The sequence below is a fragment of the Octopus bimaculoides genome, chromosome 16 (genome assembly GCF_046866305.1).
Source record: "Octopus bimaculoides isolate indiv1 chromosome 16, ASM4686630v1, whole genome shotgun sequence".
In the NCBI taxonomy this organism is placed as follows: Eukaryota; Metazoa; Mollusca; class Cephalopoda; order Octopoda; family Octopodidae; genus Octopus; species Octopus bimaculoides.
In genome coordinates this window covers 29550146-29571290 of record NC_142943.1, presented here as the reverse complement: position 1 = coordinate 29571290, position 21145 = coordinate 29550146, and the positions used below count along the sequence as shown (strand labels likewise).

The 21145-nt window shown below is 37.5% G+C and overlaps 2 protein-coding genes across 5 annotated transcripts in view; one reads left to right on the top strand and one right to left on the bottom strand.

The window, feature by feature from the left end:
- LOC106870683 (GPI ethanolamine phosphate transferase 1) overlaps positions 1-3819 on the bottom strand; it is a 48496-nt gene extending 44677 nt beyond the window's left edge. Inside the window, exon 1 of one of the 3 annotated variants that reach the window (XM_089364309.1) lies at positions 3625-3819. The gene's annotated coding sequence lies outside the window, so the exon portion shown is untranslated. Of the gene's footprint in view, positions 1-251; positions 2096-3624 lie in introns of those variants that run through there. The other 2 variants (XM_089364310.1, XM_089364311.1) reach the window with 2 other exon arrangements.
- Positions 3820-4006: 187 nt separating this feature from the next.
- LOC106870690 (cytochrome b-245 light chain) lies at positions 4007-20901 on the top strand. Of its 2 annotated transcripts, XM_089364312.1 has the most exons (6): positions 4010-4147; positions 12576-12645; positions 13961-14035; positions 16033-16116; positions 18216-18297; positions 19785-20901. In XM_089364312.1, the coding sequence occupies exons 1-6, from the start codon at positions 4090-4092 to the stop codon at positions 19920-19922; spliced, it is 507 nt and encodes a 168-aa protein (XP_089220438.1). In that variant the 5' UTR covers positions 4010-4089; the 3' UTR covers positions 19923-20901. The 2 variants fall into 2 exon arrangements, with proteins under 2 accessions (XP_089220439.1, XP_089220438.1); XM_089364313.1 differs by lacking the exon at positions 16033-16116 and having other exon boundaries at positions 4007-4147; positions 19785-20472.
- Positions 20902-21145: the final 244 nt, after the last annotated feature.

The following is a 21145-nucleotide window of genomic DNA, read 5'->3' as shown; positions in this document are numbered from 1 at the left end:
GATGGCAGCCACATGCACCACTACAATGTCTCCCCGAGTGCATAGCACGAAACAAGGAAAGATTGTAGAGGCGCAGAAACAAGATGGCCGCCGAACCCAGAAAACATAGCTAAAATTATGCAATGAAAAAACAAACATTGTTTTGTTAAAACAAAGAATGACAAACTCAATAAATTTGCAAAGCAATGCTGTGTCGGATGCAAAACTTTTGCATCCGACACGAATGTGAGTAAGAAAAAAGTTCTGTTCACCATGAAAAGTTCAGCCTGACCTAGAGATAAAGGGTCTGTGTGAAAGAAAGTTGCAACAAAGGTGTTGGCATGAGCAAATGTGTATGCAAAGGTTGAAACAATATGTAATGTGTACATATTTTCTTTTAGCATGTTACTGTGCACAGAAATGGAAGAAAAACAATGTTTGTACAGAGAAATGAAATGCCGGCGGCACAAAAATGTCAAATGTATATTGTTTGGGAAAGTTTCTTTGGCCAATGCACTGTCCGGCCAGATCTAGTGACATAAGGGTCACTTTAGTTTTGTCGCAACGACGAAGGTGGAGTGGTTTCTGGTGTGTGTGTGTGTTTGTGATGGTATTGATGGTGTATGCATTGGTAAAGATGTTGACAGTGGTGTGTGTGGTGGTAGTGATGTTGACAGTGGTGTGTGCGGTGTTTGAAAAACGGGCACGTCGTCCACGGAAGTTGAGGGTTTGTCAAGGTACGCTATATTCAGACGGTCGACAGACACAATCTCTGTACGACCATTAGCGTCGACCTTGAAGAAATTCAACCCAAAGACTGCGGGTTGGGTGAGGCGCGTAAGGCAGCCTTAAGTTGCCTATGAAATCCCTCAACCAGCCCATTAGAAGCGGGATGGTAACTGGTGGTGCGTATCTGCAGTGGAATCTGGTGATAAGCGTGAACCAGATCAATCTTGGAAAAGATTGTGGAACCATATGTGCATAGAAGAGAGAGAGAGAGAAAAAAAAGTTCGTAAAAACAAAAAAAACAATGGTGTTTGCTTTTTTTTTTTGTGTGTGTGAGTGTGACATATAAACACAATAATAGGCAGGCCGTCATGTAAACAAAGTGTATGTGTATACAAACATGGATGCATGTGTGTGCAAGTAACACAGAGCATAGAAATGAGTCTATAAGGGCGTTAGAAGAAAGTCCAGACACAAGGATAGTAAATACCAGTTCTCAGTTAAAGTACCCAGTAGATTGAAAGTCTGTATATAAGAGGTTGAGGTGTGGAGGTAGAGCTAAGTCACATGTCGTGAAGTTGAGGCTGCTATGCCGAGCCGGGTACTTGATACAAGAGTTCTCGCAGGTTGTATTCGCTGTTAACCATGGTGAAATAATTCACAAACAGTGTTGAGATAGAACCTGTGCGAGTGCTGTTGGTTGCTGTGTGCGTAGCAAGAAGTTGGTGTTGACCCTAAGAAGCTGGAGGTCCGTAAGCTGCTGAACGAAGTGTTGGGTCTCCATGAGGCTATTGTCGTGTCGTCGCTGGAACTGGCTGTGTGCTCTGTGGTCAGTGGCTAGACCTCAGGTGTTGCTTTGTACTGTCTGTAGAAAAAAATATTGTTGACCAACCTTACGTCGTTGCTGCAAGGAAAAAAACAATACAGGCAAAATTTTTTATGTATGTGCGTGTATGTAGTATTTTTTGTTTCTTTGTGTGTTGTCCTGTAAGACAATAGATGGAAGCAACGTTGTTTTGTTTTTTTTTTTCTTCTGTTTTTCAAGCCATGTGGAGTCAAGCAAAAAGAGAAATCACTGTTCACTCGTTTGTTCTTTTCTCGGCCTCAATTGGTGTTGAAAAAAAAAAAAAAAACACGTAGGTGAGAGAAATAAGCGACGGCTCGTGTCATGGTAGTTGATGGTTCAGTTTCCAGGCTGTATGGTATTTTCTCCGGGGTAAGAAAACTGTTGCAGTTGGTTGGATTGTTCCATTCCCTCGTCTCTTGTGTTTTTTTTTTTTTCGTCGGCTCTTCATTTTTTTTACGAGTTGTTTGAGAGGTAATTCCGTTATCACGTCGGGGGTCACCAGTTATAAGAATTGGATGAGATATGACGGCTCGACCGTCTCTCCCCAGTTCTTATATTAATCATTAAAATCCAGAAATACAACAACACGAGGGATAACGGTAACAACAGAACATAGTAGAGCCGTTTCGTTCCTGGGTGAATAGGCATGCCGCTAGAATACCAAAGGAAGCTTCGACCACATGTCGGGGTCGAGTTGAGAGATACGTGTTGTCGCCACCGCTGCTAGAGAGAAAAAAGATTGAACACTATTGCTTTTTCTCCACCTGTTGCATTGCGCATGCGTGCTCGGGTACTTCCGCTGACGGCAAGTCCCTTGCACATGCGCAATGGCACTTCCCAAGATGGCGGCCACACGCGCCACTACAGATGCTTGATAGGCAGTCTCTTCAAGTTGAGCCACTGCCTAAGAGGAAGGATTTCTTAGGCAGAGAAGCACAAAGGTCTCATGAATGGCTCATTGCATTCTTTCAGTTGTTGTTTAACTGACCAATAATCAAAAGGATTCCTTCCTGTCTTTTCAGGGATATCTAGGATGCCAATTTAATGAATAGTGATGGGAATATTTAGCGTGGTTTCTGATATTTTGGGCTCCATGCAAGCATAGTTGTGCAAAGTCCATAACTTGAAATTATAGACTTACCGGTTACTTAAAAGCTGGCAGGCTTTTTAAAATAGCCAGAGATCAATAGGGTAATGAAGCGGGTAATCAATAGGGTTTTGGAGCAAGTCAGTTAATTTCATATCAATGGCGAAAGACATTAAGGTATGAATTTTGAATAGGAAACACTCTTCATCCTAGCATGTCAGTATGGTAGATTCTTTCACTGCAAGTCCCCGCCTTGGTTGTGCTATTCTTTAGGGTTCTGCTGCTTTCTCAGCAGGAGAAAATTATTTTTAAATATCCAACGTCACCTACCAGCGACATATTTTCATGCAACTTCTTCTAAAATCACTTGTATTCGCAATCCTTTGACAGGGTCGTTTTTGTCTGACTTTGATTTAAAACTTATTGAGACGACGGAGGGAACAGCAAGAAAACACATGGTTTCGCGAAAGAATCTGACTATCCATTAGTCTAAGACAATACTACTAGCGTCTTCTCTATTTTTAAATTATCTGTTTTGTTTTTAAAATTACTATGTGCTAATATTTTATGTAAGTTATCATTATATAACTATTAGTATGATGTAATATATAACGAATAACTGAAGGAATTAACAAGATATTACTTTGACTCTCGACGAAACTATCTCCAGAGAAACGCAAAGACTGTTTGTATTTATTTGGATAAAACAAATTACACCACAAAAATAACCCAAACAAACAACTGAAGTAAAACACGTGGCGATAGATAATAAACAGTTCTTGTATCCCTTTTAATATATTTCCTTTTCAAATATAAAAAAAAAGACACGCAGGGGTTCTGGCTGTCAAAAGAAAAAAAACAAAGAACCTGAAAAGTAATAACTGGAAATTTTGACGCCACGAAAGAATATTTGTATTTCTTTAAACTAAACATTTACCGGCGTTTGGGGAAAAAGTCTTGAAATATCTTAGATGTAAAAACTTACTGCTTAGCTTTTAGCTGGATTTATATAAGTTTTCCACTCGTCCAGAATAGTTATTTTTGAGACGAAATTTAATCCGTATACTAGAGCATTCAGTAATTTTCTTTTTAAAACTTCTTTAATTCAAAAAGAAACAATTTCTGTAATTAAGACGAATTGTGGCTATTTATATCTTCATATCGAAAATCAATTGGCTGTTTCGTATTATAGTTAACAATTGTGATTATTTACTATTATTGTAATTAAACATTAATTAGAGTGGTAAATATATTACACAAAAATATTAAGTGAAAATTTTAAAAGGAAATAATTTCTTTTTATTATTTAAATTTTGAAATGTTTTCTTTATTTATTTATGACAGTGTATCTGTGTTGACATGACAATATATTCTAGCTCTGTATGATAGTGACATTACAGCTGATGATACGTGTTGATCGCTTCACTGATCGGATCGTCACAACTCAATCATGGGGCAAATCGAATGGGCTATGTGGGCAAACGAGCAAGCAATCGCAAGTTCATTAAGTAAATATATTTTTTCATATTCATTTCTTTCTTTCTCCCACCACTCTAACGTATAATCTATTCTCTTTTTTTACTAATTGGGCATTATACAATGTTTCTGTCTCTCAGATCGCTTTTTTTTCTTCGAAGGGAAAACCCATTGAATACTGTAACTCTAGATACACTATATCCAAAGAAAAGACGGGATGGTCATTGCTGGAATACCGGTGGAATTCTGCTTTAAGCACGCCATATAATCCCTTATAACTTTTTTCGAAATTAAAAAAAAAAATTGAACTTTTCGAATTTTTTTAAAAATCACAGAGTCTGAATTTTTGGTTTAAACCCCAGCAATAAACTATTAAATGTGTTTTTTGGGACAAAGATATGGAAAAACATCAATACACGTCAGACTGACTAATAAACGAGGAGGGTATGGCGTGGTCGTGAGATGTGCTAAAAATAACAGCTAAATAGTCTTGAATCTTGCACTAAATTCTGTTTGTTTTTCATAGTCGTATGAATTCCCGTGAATAGAACACAAATTTTCAAAAACGTTTGGAAAATTCTAAAAAATAAAAGAAGCTATGAGGAGTTATATGGCATAATTCTGCCAGGATACCTTTGATCACCGACCTGCTCGATCGTCGATGACGCAAGCAGGTTCTCCGAGAGAAATTTAGCAAAAGTAGCTTTCGGAACACTCGGAGCGACGGGGTAGGGTATTTCTTTCAAAATTCAAAAAGGATAAGGAGGTATTTTTTATTCTATATTTTTTTCTTTCAGGGAAGGGCTCAACGGATAGTTACGGGTCCTTCGGCATTCCTGGCCACGGAACGATGTATCGGTTTAACCCCGTTCCCGTAGGAGTCGGATATAGGATAAACAATAGTAAATAAATGCTTTGTTTTGACGTAGTGGATTAGAATGAATGTATTGTATTTTACAATGGGTTAATTGTTTTTATATTTGCTCAACATTTATCGAAAGAGTGTCTACTTATAACGAGCAACATCCTTGTTGTACATATAGTCTGTTGCCTGTTGATTAGCTTTAAGTTGCATATGCGATATTTTCTGCTCCTTGTCTCAATTGCCAATTTTTTTTCCAAGACATAAAAACAACGGATGTGGGTGCGCGCTATTAGACTCGATCTACTTTGCACTGATTTCTCATTTAGTTTGTTGGCAGTTTTATCGTGGATGCAAATAATATTACCAAACACAATGTTACCCACTCTGTCCCACTCACACGCATGATTTTGCCTTCTTTTTCCATGCCGGCAAGGATTGGACGGACAGACACAGCCCCTGTCAGTTCTTATTGAGTGTCACTGCTCTCATAGACGGGGGGTCGAGGTCTACGCCTTGCTCATATCATGTCTGGTGGCATGCAAGACGCACTTTAGAAAAAAAGTTTCCCAAAAATCATTGGGTCTATACTTTGGCATGCCGGTCCCTACACAGCACTAGAGCAGAGCTCCGCAACCGGTATGCCGCGGCACACTGTTGTGCCACGAGACGATGCTAGGTGTGCTACCGAGTTTTGAAAAGAATATAAGTGTCTGGTCCGGTACGCAGACCCACAATCAGGCGATCATTAAGGTGTATGTCTTCATGTGAAAACAAAACCTGGAAAAAAAACCCTCTTTTTTTAGGAAACATTTTTGTGCTTGATTTCATCAAAGTTTTAAAAATCATCTTCATGATTTAAATTCTTAAAATGTGTTATGCAAACCTCATAAGAAAAATTTCCTCTTCATAGATCATGCATTGGTTTAATCATCTTAATCCCCTCTCCTGAATACTTTTTCTAGTTCTTTACATACTGAGTTCAAATCCTGCCACAGTGTACTTTGCCTTTCATCCTTTCAGAGTCATCAGTATCAGCATTGTTTAATGTCTGCTTTCCAAGCTGGCATGGGTTAGATGGCTCAACTGAGGAGCAGCAAGCCGGGAGGCTGCACCAGGCTCCAATCTGATCTGGCAATGTTTCTACAGCTGGATGCCCTTCCTAATGCCAGCTACTCTGAGAGTGTTTTTTACATGCAACTGGCACAGGAGTCAGTCAGGCGGGCCTAGCATTGATCATGTTTGGATAATGCTTTTTATGTGCCACCGGCATGGGAACTAGTCAGGGGGCACTGGCATGGGAGCCAGTCAGAGGGCACTGGCATTAAAATAAAATATCAGTCAGGTACTAGGGGTGATGTTATTGACTATCCCCTGCTCTACAATTGCTAACATTGTGCCAAAATTTGAAACAATTATCATTATTATTATGAAAACACAATATCACAGTTTTATTGTATTAATAAAATATAATGATTCTATTGTATTTAATTAATTATACTAAAGACCCAGTTTATTAACTAAAATGTAAGTGCCTGTTTTTTCTCACACATGAAATATTAGATAACATGTATATATACACACACAGCTCTCACTGTATTCTATATTTGCATGTTGATGCTTGTTTCTATGTTGCTATAATAAACACAATTAAATATTAAAATGAAGAAATACTCAATTTCTTTTTTAGAGCACATATACTTTTACAAGAAGTATGATATGTGACTGCAAAGCTTTGGCCGGCATGGCTGTGTGGTAAGAAGCTTGCTTCCTAACCACATGGTTCTGGCTTCAGTCTCCTTGCATGACAGTGGGGACACTTGGGCAAACATCTGTGTCTCCTACTATAGTCTCAGATTGACCAAAGCCTTGTGAGTGGATTTGGTAAATGGAAATTGAAACTTGACTGAGCCTAAATCATTTGAGGCACAAACCTGTGACTGTACCAACTGGTAGTGTTCCGTCACCAGTTGCAACCAAACACTTCAAAGTCACCAGAAGAGAAAAGGAATTAACATTTTGCTACTAATATATAACCCTTTCTACTATAGGCACAAGAACTGAAATTTTGAGGGAGGGGGATAGTTAATTACATGGACCCCAGTATTCAACTGGTACTCATCTTATTGACCCCGAAAGAATGAAAGGCAAAGTTGGTCTTGGTGGAATTTAAACTAAGGATATGAAGATGGATGAAATGTCGCTAAGCATTCTGTCTGGCATGCTAACAATTCTGACAACCCATCACCTTATTTTGCTACTAATATAATAAAGTATTGTGCCATACCATTATTCCCAATGACTAGAAAGAAAACCATCAAGTGGAAGTGAAAGCAGCTGCAGCAAAGGGAATTATAAAAGGATTCTGTTATTAATCTTGATGTTTTAAAAATGGTTTGATTTAGGAGAAAAACTCAGTGATATTTGGAAAACGTTTGCAATGTCTCCAGTTAGAATTAAGGCAGTGAGATAGAAGAGTAATGTTTCGTGGTATTCTGTCTGTCTTCACATTCTGAGGTCAGATTTACCTTTCATCCTTTCAGGGTTGATAAAACAAGTACCAGTTATGCACTGAGGTTGATGTAATTGACATACCCCTTCCCTCCAAAATTGCTAGCCATTTGCTAAAATTTGAAACCAATTTCTATAGATAGAGTGAAATTAGGTCAGGCACAGCAGTGACTGTTCTCTTAAATGTTTGAAAATTGCTTTTCATACATTTCATACGATTTTAAACATTTTTTTCTGACTGTGAAGGACAACAATTAAACTAGATTCGATGGACTGAGGAGTGCAATGCTCATTCATGTAAAAACTAAAGATTGGTATGATGATATGCAGAAAGTGCAACTCCTGTTGTGAAGCTTTTTTGACTAATAACTACTTATCTCTGACTAAAGAGGACTTATTTGTTAATGTTAAAATAACTAGTAAAGCTTTCAGTACTGGCGTTCTTTATCAAAGAAAGCAATCACTCTCTGCAGTAACATAACAAAACAAGTGTTCAAGGTCAATGTAAATAACTTTTCTTGGAAGTCCTTGCCTGTCAGGACTTCATTTTGAAAAGTTCCAAAAATTGTGCCACGATCTGAGTTGGTTGAAATACTGCTGGTGACATGAAATTAAGGTCCCTCACTTCAAAAATGTAAGAGTCTTTAAGGGTTGCATTAAGTTTAACTCTTTAGCATCTAAACTGACCATATCCAGCCAAAATATTCTACTTAATTTATGTTGAAACTGGCCAGAACCAGCATCTCACACCTACCCTACAATGTCATTCTAAAAATAAACAATCACATCATTGAAATCTCAAAGCTACAAGATAATGATTTACTAAAAACAATGTGAATAAATAAGCAATATATTTAATGGAGTAACCGGAATACTTAAGGGTTAATCTTCCTTAAATTTGCCATTTAAATAAAAAAGACTGAATGACTATGAACCTTTCCCAAGACTAGGTCACAAGTTTCTTTTGACTTGTCATAGTCCCATGCCTGAAACAAGTAAAAGATACTTGGTCAGGGTTGCCTCTGCAAATTTTCTATTGAAATTATAGCCAGCACATAGGTGCAGGCATGATTGTATGGTAAGAAGCCTGCTTTCCAACCACATGGTTCTGGGTTCAGTCCCACTGTGTGGCACCTTGGGCAAGTGTCTTCTGCTAAAGCTCCAAGCAAACCAAAATCTTGTGAATGGATTTGGTAGACAGAAACTGAAAGAAGCTTGTCATATATATATATATATATATATACATTAATTTGTATGTCTGTGTTTGTTCCCCCACAGATGTTGGTGTGTTTACGTCCCTGTAACTTAGCAGTTTGGCAAAAGAGACTGAAAGAATAAGTACCAGGCTTACAAAGAATACGTCCTGGGATCAATTTCTTCGACTAAAAGGCAGTACTCCAGCATGGCCGCAGTCAAACAACTGAAACAAATAAAAAATGAAAAGAATAGCACTGATGTTGTGTCTCCAGCTTCCAGCAATGTGTTTAATATGGAAAATTGGTTAATGCAATAAGGTTACACCACTATATTTAGAGTGGAGGCACATGGCCTAGTGGTTAGAGCAGCGGACTTACAGTTGAGGGAACGTGGGTTCGAATTTCAGATCAGGTGATGTGTGTGTTTATGAGTGAAACCCCTAAGCTCCATGTGGCTCCGGCAGAAGATAATGGTGAACTTCTGCTGATTCTTTCAATACAACTTTCTCTCACTCTTTCCTCCTGCATCTAGCAGCTCACCTGCGATGGACCTATACATCAATGAAACCTGGAAACTGGCCCTTATGAGCCAGGCATGGCTCGAGAAGGAACAAACAACAACAACACTATATTTAGTGGCTATTTAAGCAATGAGTTTGTGGGTGGTTAATGGGTTGGATGTGGTGTTGATGAAGGAGAAAAACCTCTTGCAATATGGTATATACACCCATTAACAAAATCAATGCTGATTATAATTTCTATTGAAAATCTGTAGAAATAACCTTAACAAGTGATGTGAGAGCACTGCTAACACAGTAGAACACAATGTTGACTTATAAAAGCGTTTAACATACTTTGTAAGTATATTATGGTTGCATAACAAAATAAGATAAAAGCAATGGGCAAGTATGTTACTTTTGTACATTTGTTCACCGATCAGGTTCATTATTTTTGCCTTCATTCAAGTCACAAAAAGATCTGCCAACGAATGCAGTAGAGCGAGAAATTCAGGGTGGGTGTGAGATGAATCATCGGCTTGAAAGCACCTAAAGAAATTCTGCTCAGCTCTTAATAACTCTTTTGCTCAAATGTACATCCTAGTGTGTGTGTATATATATATATATATATATATATATATATATATATATATATATATATATATATACACATATCCCTGAATGGCTCCTGTGCCGGTAGCACATAAAAAGCACCATCTGAACATGGCCAATGCTAGTGCCACCTGACTGTATTTATAATGGTCATGACACTTAGAAGGACAGACATACCACAGGAATAATTCCTACCTATGCATGTCAAGCTTTCAAAGATTTCTTAGCATCAACAAGGCTTAAATAATCTCGTTGATCAATGGCAGAGATGCATGGCTCATACTTTGACTAATCAAAACATTTCTACAGTTAATTTTTCTAGAATAAAATTATTTCTGAAATCGGTCATTATTTTTGGAACAACTTAATAGAAAACACTTGCTCAAGGTACCATGCCGTGAGACTAAACCCGGAACCATATGGTTGAGAAACAAGCTTCTTACCACACAGCCATGCCTGCGCCTTATTATTGTTTATTTTTAAGTTTAAAAAACCTAAGATAAGCTGCCATGAATAGTTTTTTCTTGTCACGGAATAAGTCAATCCTATTGCCTTCATAGAAGAGTCACAAACTTTATTGTTTGTAAACTGGGTTGGGTTGTGTCTCTTCTCATTTTAGACTCAAGTACTTGGAGTTAAAAGCTTCAGATAATGATCAAATTTTCTTTTGTCTCTTATTTTTGATTTATTGTAGAAACTCCCTGTTCCACATCATTTGTCATCAGTTAATGAGTTCATGTGTATCATGTAACCACTTGCAGTGTCCTGCACACACACACACACACAGTTATATTTGGAGATGGTAATTTTCTGCCAATAAACACACATTTGATCTTTACTTAAGCTTTATTATTATTGTTGTTGTTGCTGTTATTGTTATTGTTATCATATATTATTGTTATCATCATCACCATTATTATTATTATCATTGCCTTTGCACAGCTTCTAACGCTGGAGATGTACTACGGTGTCAGCTCTTCACTACCATTGAACTAAGGTAGCACCCCTTATTTTTTGAGCACCATCTGGCGTATTTGAGCAGTTCCAAGCAGTGCTGTTTTCTGCAAGTGCTCCACCCTTATTGCAGCCCCTATTTGTTCCATGTAATTCTTGAGATTTTTGCTTACTGTTCCCAGGGCTCCGACAATTATTGGTACTCTGCTACCTTTTTCATCGACCACAACTGCTTAACTTCCCAAGCTAAGCTGTCATATCTATCGACTTTTCTTTCTTCCTTATCGCATACCTTGTTGTCAGCTGGGCATCCTATATCTATGATCCAGCATAGTTTGCGTTTTTTTTCTCAATTAAGACTATGTCTGGCTTATCATCATCATCATCATTATTAATTATTATTGTTATTATTATTATTATTATCATCATCATCATCAACATCATCATCATCATCATTTTTGTTGTTGTTATTGTTATCATTAGATTTTTGTCGGACTCTTTTTGAGGAGACACAGAATGTGTGACATAACTCTGACAAATAACTAATAATAATGATAATGGTTTCTTTATTGGCCACAAGGGCCGAATGCAAAACACATAGGGACAAGTAGGGTTTAGTACAAAGTCATGTGAAATTAACAATTAACAATAACAATTAAATCATCCTCAAAAGTGGTGAGTTCATCCCAGGGACAACCACACATCCTGGTTGTCCCAACCGCTAAGTGCACCTCAGCAGATGCCTCTTTCCTTCACAACTCCTCCGGTTTACAAGCGAATGTTCAGCCTAGGCCCATTCCCACGGGCCGTCTTCATCACATTCACCTTTCGACAAAAATACTGAAAGCCAGAACTTCCCTCTCCACCCTCACTTTCCTTTGCAATTGGAACTTGAAAAAAGTCGATGAGGGTTTGGCCTAAGAGGGAAATATTTATCTTCAGTCCTTCCAGTCTTGTCCACCACACTAACTCCTTCGCCACAGCTAGCAGACAGAGGGAAACTGTCTCTCCTTCCTGGCCAAAGCAAGGTGTCAGGGCAATCTTCACAAAAGACTCAGCTGATAACCAGATCCGTCCTACATGCGTCAGCAGCTGTTCGACAAAGCTCCGCAAGTCAGTAATGCCCAAACACTGGATGAGTGAATGTAAGACAGTTTTGTTGCCCTACAAACATTTTGGACAGATGTGTCTGACAGCACTTCTGTGTCTGGTGAATGGAACATGTCCCTTCCATACAAATTGGAAGAGCAAGCACTCCAGCCTCGATGCAGTACTAGGCAGTGGCCCTCATAGATTTTGATCTTAACCGATTGGAATAATAATAATCAGAATAAATGATTAAATATGTTATCATGTACATGATTTGTCTTCTTATAAAAGATGGGCTACTGTAAATATCCAGTCTAATGACTGAAACAAGTAAAAGAATTAAAGAATATACCAAACCATCTGGAGCAAAGAATGGCTGCACTTAGGTTCTTGGGAAAGGGAACATCTTCATCATTTAATGTCTGTTGTCCATACTGGCATGAGTTGGATGGTTTGACTGGGCTGGCAAAGACTCAGAAACATGTCTCTGGATGCAGGCTTAGCTGGGTGGAGGTGCTTGTCCTCCCTTGTGAACATAAGGACACTGGAAATGTGCCAAGGCCAACAGGAAGCGGTGCAGCTTCCTAAGTCTAACCAACAGTAGTATTATTCCCTTCAGGGGACTGTCACATTATGTTGACAGCATACAACTACTTCATTGTATCACTACTGCATAAATCTCTCTGGGGGATTTAGAAATGTACTATTTCTAAAATTGTATTTTCTGTTTTATTTCTAGTTACCATTCTTGGTGGAATCATTGGCATTGTTGGATTTTTCAAGAGATGGCAGTTTGGAATTTATGGCGTGTATCCTTTTAATGTGAATGAAGTCAAAAAGATCTGTTATTTTTTATGAAATTATTTCATTCATATATCCATTATCAGGAGGTTCCCTTCTCTTTTTTTCATTCCAAAAGCATTGGGCGAATGTGTTTATATTCTTATATTTCTATTGCAGAGAGGTTTTTTAATACTGTTCCATATTTTAGAGATGAGGAATTATGTACATTAGACGGATAGGTATCTTCACTTTGTTTGTTGTTGCCACAATGTTTCGACTGATGGACTCTTCAGCCACTACACCCTCAGAGTAGTTGGCAATAGGAAGGACATTCAGTTGTAGAAAAGGTTGGGTTGGAAATTCCATCAGGATACCTGATAAAGGCTGGAGAGTATGTCAGTCGAAATGTTGTGGTAACAACAAACAAGGTGGGCACACCTATCCGTCCATTGTAAATATGGCTTTTTAATATTCAAATTTATTTCAGTCTTTCTGATTCATGCTATTTTATGCATAAAATTTTTATTCAGGGCTGCCTTACTGACATCTTTTTGCGGATGGCATTGTAAATTGTTTTAGTAACAACATTGAGCTGCATAGGGAGATAGTACCGTGACGACATTTTAGGATAGTTGCTAATCACATGCGTGATGTCTTGCATAGACATAGCCTACACATGTGGTTACACCTTGAGATTACAAAAGCATCACTGTCTCTCTTGTTCACCAGGTACTTTGTGGCAACAATAAAATGTAAGGAGAAAAACGAGTTTGCACTTCACCAACTCTACTTTTGACAAAATTAACTAAACTTTATGGCAACTCTTCACACCAAGCTATTGAGGGAAAGCTAATCACTTTAAAACATGAACTCAGGACAATGTGTGTATGTATGTACGTATGTATGTATGTATGTGTGTGTGTGCAGATTTGGTTTTGCTTTACGTTTGTATTTTCATGCATATAGTTGCATATCTAGACATGCTCATATATATTTAAATGATAAACTTTTGGAAAGTTTTACAGATTTTTACAGTTCCAATAATGGATTTGATCTATAGTCTTTGAATTAGCTTTTTCCTTTCTGGTTTTGAGAAGCCTAATTTCTGTAGATCGGTATTTAGGCAGTGTGTTACATATCCCAGAGCCCCAGTAATTACAGGTATAAACCTGAACTTGCAATCTGGATAGAGTAACTGCAGATTTCTCAATAGAGAAAGGTTGGTATCAAAAGGATTAATCTCTCTCTTTCTCTCTCACTGTCATTTGCAAATACCTTTTTCAAAACTCTACCAATTTGATATGTTTTGTGATTTCCAAGTTTTTCCTGAGCACTTCTCAGAGCAGCAGGTGTTTTTATTTTCTTGTTTGAATATCCACGCAGTCTGCGAGCTAAAGGGAAAAGTTCACCCAGAAAGTAAGTATTCATTGAGATGGTAAACTAATCTATTAATTAATCTAAGGCAGTGAGCTGACAGAATCATTACCGTGTCAGGCAAAATGCTTAGTGGCATTTCATGTCTTTATATTCTGAGTTCAAATACCACAAGGTCAACTTTGCCTTTCATCATTTTAGGGTTGATAAAATAAGTACCAGTTAAGCACTGGGGTCAATGTAATCAACTATTCCTCCTCCCCTGAAATTACTGGCCTTGTGTCAAAATTTGAAGCCAATATATTAATCTATTTCCTGAATTTACATCTTCACCACCTGGCATATAGGGAGCTCTTTAGCAAACTCCACTGTGTTTCAGGCACTTAGGAGAAATCTCTGCTGATATAAAGATAACTTCTGTCTGCTCGACTAGGAGGCCCCAATAAGTCTCATGGCTGATGTCCTTCATTTGAATAAACCATGAGGAAATATAATTGAATTGCTTCACTACCAGTTATACCATGCTGTTGATTTCTAAAAAGAATGAAATCATGCCTTATTGTCTTACAGACGAGTGACACATTCACAAATGTGACTCTGGGCTCTAGTTTACACTGTATCGGGGGAAAATAACAGGAGGGTCACAAATGGAACGTTTTTAATCATCAAGGACGATACGAGGCTTAACAACTACAGGTGTGCGAGTTCTTGTTCCAGAATTAACAAGTAAATTCTACTACAGACACCAAAACAAAACACTGCACTACACGAAGAATACAGCAGAACTGCACTCAGTGGTGCAGTGAAAGCATGCAACGGAAATACAACACGTCTTAATCATCTTCATTTCTACTAAAGGTAGAAGGCCTGAAATTTTTGTGAGGTGGAGTAAGGCGATTATATCAGCTCTAGTGCTCATTTTACCGACCCCGAGAAGATGAAAAGCAAGGTCAACTTCGGCGGATTTCGAAACCAGAAGGTAAAGTCAGAAGAAATTCTGCGAAGCATTTTCCTTCCCGATGCTTTTAACGGTTCCACCAGGTCACCGTCTTAAATTGGTGAGCATTATTGTCGTGACAGAGTTGTTTCCCTTGCATTAAAGAAAAAAGTCAAATAGAAACTCGAGCGAAGGGAAAGAATTCATTAAAAAAGTTTTGCTCTATTGATATACCAGATCAGAACTGATCGAGTAGATCTACATGAAAGACATTCCGATCGTGACCATCACTGCTTTTTCTTTTCCCAGCATAATTTTTCTTGTGTCTTCTTTAACCAACGTCTTTTTTTTTCTTTATTTTAACCCCTTGCACTTCTCAATGCTAAGGACGTTAAGACGTGATATTTAGGGATATTTTGCTACTATTTCTAACAGGTAGAACGAATTTGTATAAGCTTTCCTCGTTGGTTTGAGCTTGGAGAGTTGATGTAATTGGCAGAGCTGAATGTTGTATTTTGTCTTGTTGCAACACACTAATGACTAATGCTGTCAAATTCACTAATTACTTGTCTGGGGTTGATGAAACAAGTACCAGTAATATATTGGTGTTACGTCAGCTGATTTTTGCCCTTACTTATAGTAACTCTTCTCGCTGAACGAGTGAGAGAATCTCAACATGGTCTTTCGACTTACTAGACACAGCAGCCAAATCTTCCTCACATCACATAATAACATCTTAGAAAAAGGACACATTAGATAATGTAATCTTAAATATGCTCCTTAAAAAAAAAAAGAAAGAAAAATAAGGGCAGCAGGATCACGACAGGAAAACTTTTTGATCATAAATTTGTCTGATCAGAGCTCACGTTGGATTAGATCACAATTGGCCTTGTACCAGCACCTGGATATGACAGCACATGAAAGTCAGAGACGTCATAAGAACCATCAAGGTGAACATGCTGTGGTGGCAGCATGTAATAATAATCAAAATTTACATAAAATTTATAATTCATTATTAATAAAATAAATATGCTGTATTAAATCTTCCAGTCACTTGCTGACAGCATTACTCCAAATATACTGAAATTCTTTCCATTTTCAGGTGCCAGTTTCCATTTACAGTTTTTGTCAACCTCTTTGGTCCACTTGCAAGAATATATTATTTTCGGTTTGTCCTCTATTTCTTGTAAGTGTACCAACCATTTCTTGTTTGCCTCCTTTTTTAAAGTTTATCTTTTGTGTTGTTCTACAAATCAGTTCTTCACTTCATGGTCTCAGTAGAATATCAGTTTTTCTATGAGAAGTGGTTGCTAGTCTCTTGCTCAATCTTTTCCATTTCAAGAGGAAGGGACATTGTGAATGGTTCCTCATGATGCTTATCATGGCACAAGTTGGCCATTTTCAGAGAGAGAGAGAGAGAGAAGAATTGGTCTCTGTACTTGATTGATATTTTATTCATTGACCCCTGGAGGATAAAAGAAAGAGCTGGCTTTAGCAAGATTTAATCTTGGAATATTCAGAACACAGAGAGCTGGAACAGATATTACAAGGCAGTCTATTCAGTCAATTTTCTGCTTATTTTAAGGTAGCGAGCTGGCAGAAACGTTAGCATGCTGGGCAAAATGCTTAGTGGTAGGTCGTCTGTCTTTACGTTCTGAGTTCAAATTCCGCAGAGGTTGATTTTGCCTTTTATCCTTGCGGATATTAAGTACCAGTTGCGTACTGGGGTCTATCTAATCGACTGGCCCCATCTCCTAAAGTTTCAGACTTTGTGCCTAGAGTAGAAAAAAATTTTCTACTTATTTCCCTTTTCAGCCTTTAGCATTTAAACCAGCCATATTCAGTCCAATTATTCTACTTGTTTTATGTTCAAATTGGCCATATTCAGCCTCTCACACCTACCACACAATGTCGTTCTGAAAATAAGCAATTACATCATCAAAATACTTGATTAATTCAAAACAATGTGAATAAATGAGCAATACACTTGACAGAGTAACCTGAATGCTAAAGGGTTAAAGAAGATAAAAATATCTACTATTTGTACAGGTGTTGTAATTAAATGATGATGTAAGACTGTAGAAAGGTGCCATGAATTGATTAGAGAAAAGTATGGACTGTAGAGAAGTAAATCAAAGCAGACTTGTAGAAGTCAGGAAAGCTATTTTGGTTGTTGCGGCATAGCACAGTTGCGCTATGGCATACTTCAGACAATCAAAGCTGGGCACAAGGCAACGAGCTGGCAGAAATGTTAGCATGGCAGGCGAAATGCTTAGTGGTATTTCTTCCGGCTTCACGTTCTGAGTTCAAATTCTGCTGAGGTTGACTTTGCCTTTCATCGTTTCAGGGTTGATCTAATCAACTGATCCCCTTCCCCCAAAATTTCGCGCCTTGTGCCTAGAGTGGAAAAGAATCAGAGCTGGGCACATATTAATACATAAAGCACCCTATAGATGAGCATGCATTTTTTTAAAGTCAGTAGAACATGAAATGAACCACATCGATTCTCCAAAGATGGGACCTGCCTTTTTGTCTTTCTCACCAACTTAATGCTGCAATCATCAGAGTCATGTTAAGCTCTCTCACTGACCACATTATTGACATCCTATTTCGTTTTGTCAACTTCTCCTTGCAAGCACCTATTCAGTTAGTCTATATCAACACAGCTCCACCTATATCATGAGTAGTTTATATCAGTCTTAGCTATCTTCATCTCTGCTAGCTTTTAATAGCTTACAGCTAAATCATTTCTACAGTCATAAGTTTAAACGCTTTTCTCCGTCTCCTACACACACGCCCGCTTCACTCATCACTTGTCAGGTCTCATTACTATTTGAACAAAATTACAATGTTTTGTTGAAAAGCTGCCTTCTGATATTCATCTACACATGCTTCTCAAAAGCACATTTACTGGTCTTTTCCATGAACACTTTCATACTTTAAATCGCTGACCACTCTCACTAAATTGCTTACATATCACAATGGTGACATACAACACAATAATCTGTCGTAAAAGCAATCTGGAGAATGCTGGGCCTCACAGAATAAGGTGCTAAGAGACTTTTGTGAGAGCTCAATAGCAGGAAATCTTAAGAGAAAAAAAAGAGGTGATGGTCACAGTTGGAAAGCTAGACCAAACTAACCGGAGATTAAACAACAAGTAATACAGATTAGTAAGATTTTTTTGATTTGTGAAAGATAAATGTATTCATTGATTATTGAATTTTGTGATAATCATTTTTTTTTGCTAATTTATTCATTTTTTTTTTTAATTCCTTTTTATAGAATGTGTGTTCCACTTGTATTTATTTTACCAACATTCCTTGGTGGACTTTGCCTTCTGTTCACAAGCACACTTTATTTTGTGGTTAGTAAAGCACATTCATTTCTACATCCATATTATGTCTGAGTTCTTAGTCAGTGTCTTTTGTTTTATATTCTTGATATTCAAATACTGACCCACCTGCCATAATTAACCTGTAACATGTCAAATATGAGTGGGGCTGAAAAATTCCTGGCTTTGGAAAAAAGAAAATGTAGGAGGATTTTATTCAACATATTCCCCTCTCAGATTCACACACTTATTGCAGTAAGTCCTTTTCATAAGCCTTGTAAAGGAACTTGGAAAGTTGGGCCTCCACCAGGCCTTTTTTGATACCCATAAAGCCAGGAACTTTTCAGCACCCCCTCGTAAGTAGCATTTTTTAAATTATTTACTCAAATAATTAAGTGACAAGCTGGCAAAATTGTTAGCACAATGGAAAAGAGTGCACCGCAGCCTTTCTTAAGGCTTTTTTGTTTTTCTGAGTTCAAATCCTGCCAAGGCCAGCTTTGCCTTTTACTCTTTCATAGCCAATAGAATAAAGTACCTTTCAGGTAGAGGGGTCGATGTAATCAACTTTCCCTGTCTCTTTGAAAATTGCAGGCCTTGTGCTGAAATTTGAAAGAATTACTTCCTTCAGTAATCAAAGTAAATGGGTGTCTGTCAGTTTTGACAATGAGTGCTCAGTTGTTGGACCAATTGAATTAGAACATAGGTGGTTGAGTACTCCACAGACGTATGTGTCTTTAATGTAATTCTCTAGCAAAATCACAGGGACAAAATGTGATGGGGCCAGACTTTCGTGGCTGTGTGGTAAGACATTTGTGTCTCAATCATGTAGTTCTAGGTTCAGTCCCACTGCATGGTGCTTTGGGCAAATGTCTTCTGCTATAGCCTTGGGCTGACCAAAACCTTGTGAGTGGACTTGGCAGACGGAAACTGAAAGAAGCCTGTCATATGTGTATGTGTGTGCGTGTCTTTGTGTTTGTGTCCTACCCCACTGCTTGACAATCGATGCTAGTGTGTTTACATCCCCATAACTTAGCAGTTCAGCAAAGAGACCGATAGAATAAGTACTAGGCTTAAAAAAAAGAAAATAAATAGTGAGGTCGATTCATTTGGCTAAAAATTCTTGAAAGTAGTGCTCCAGCATGGTCACAGTCTAAATACTGAAACAAGTAAAAGATAAAAGATTGACCATATACTCAGTGGTGGGGGATAATTAAAACAAAAGATTAACCCCTTTCATTATCAACCCGGCTGAAACCAGTTCTGGCTCTGTAGTACAAATGTCTTGTTTGCATAAGTTTTGAATTAAAATCTTCCACAAAACCTTACTCACAATTTATGTTCCTAAAACTAGCTTAATGATAACTAAGTTATTTTACTAAATTCATTGTTATATTTAAAATTAATTGAAAGAACCACAGAGCATCTCAAAATAAATACTGTAATGAAAGGGTTAATATCCTTATTTTGAATTTGGATTTAATTATTTATTTCTATTAATTAATTTCCAATTCTTATTGCAGGCTGCACTTAAAGGAGAACATTGGCAAGCAGATCTACCACAAAATGACAATACTACAACTGTTGATGCCCCAATGACACCTGTTCCTCAAAGACGACCACCACCTCGAAGGCCTGAACTTCCTGTTAATCACATGTAGCTGTAGCTTCTGCAACACCTTGGGCAAACATTTTTAATCCTAGCATCGAGTTCATAAAAATCTTGAGAGTGAAATTTGGTTGATGGCTCTTTAAGTGGAAGCCTCTTGAATCTCAAAGTGATCATTCCTATCTTTGGGTGATAGATTTAACCCATTAGCATTTAAAATGGCCAAATCCAGCCCAAATAATTCTACGCATTTAATGTTACAATCAGCCAGGTCTGTCCTCTCACATTTACAATGTCATTCTAAATATAAACGACCACATCATTGATATCTCAAAGCTTAGAGCTAATGCATGATCAATTCAAAACAATATGATGATGATGATGTGGAGATAAGCAGGTGCTATATTTGAGGGAGTAATCCAAATGCTAAACGGTTAAACTAGCATCAAATTTAATGCCACCACTTATCTGGCCCTTGGGTGTCTTTGAGATCACTTCATATTTCCAGTCTAAAAATACAATTTCTTTTCTTCCATTTGCCAATCTCGGACACTCTTCCTACTTCAACAAAACAAAAGAAAAAAAAAGAAAGAAAAGAAAAAGAGAAAGTACTGCTGCTGCTCCCATGTGATCCCTTTACCCTATTTTGCAGTCAGAATAGTCACATTAAACATTCCCTCGAACTGTCTTCCACAAAATGTTTTCATTTCTCCAACCTTGAGAAATGTTTCTACTTCCATTCAAACTCAACATTAAGCTCGTTGCAGCATTAAATGCAGTTCCTTTCTTTTTCTTTTTTTTTTTATAAATGTATATTTTTTATTCGTATATATTTTCTTTATATCTTGTTTTATCGAAAAGTTTTTACATATTTTCTGAAGCATTACATTGATCTGATAAACAGCATTTGTATCCCTGTCTCTCTGTCTATCTCTCACATATGTACATACACAAGAATATGAATACAGATAGGCAATTGCACACACACACACACTTCAACAACAAAAGAACAGTAACATGTTTTGTGTAAATTGTTATCAAGAAACTCAGAGTTTTGAATGTAAGTGTCCCTTGCCTGTATCATTTAAAATATATACACACATATATAGTATTGTGACTTTCAAACACAGACCATTATAGTCACAGATATTTAATATCTGCTATTTTGCTATTTCTATTTCTCAAACAGGAACATTACCATATATATGTGTGTATATATATATATAAGTTACAGGTATTAAAACCATCTAAGGGATAGATGTATCCAGAGGTATA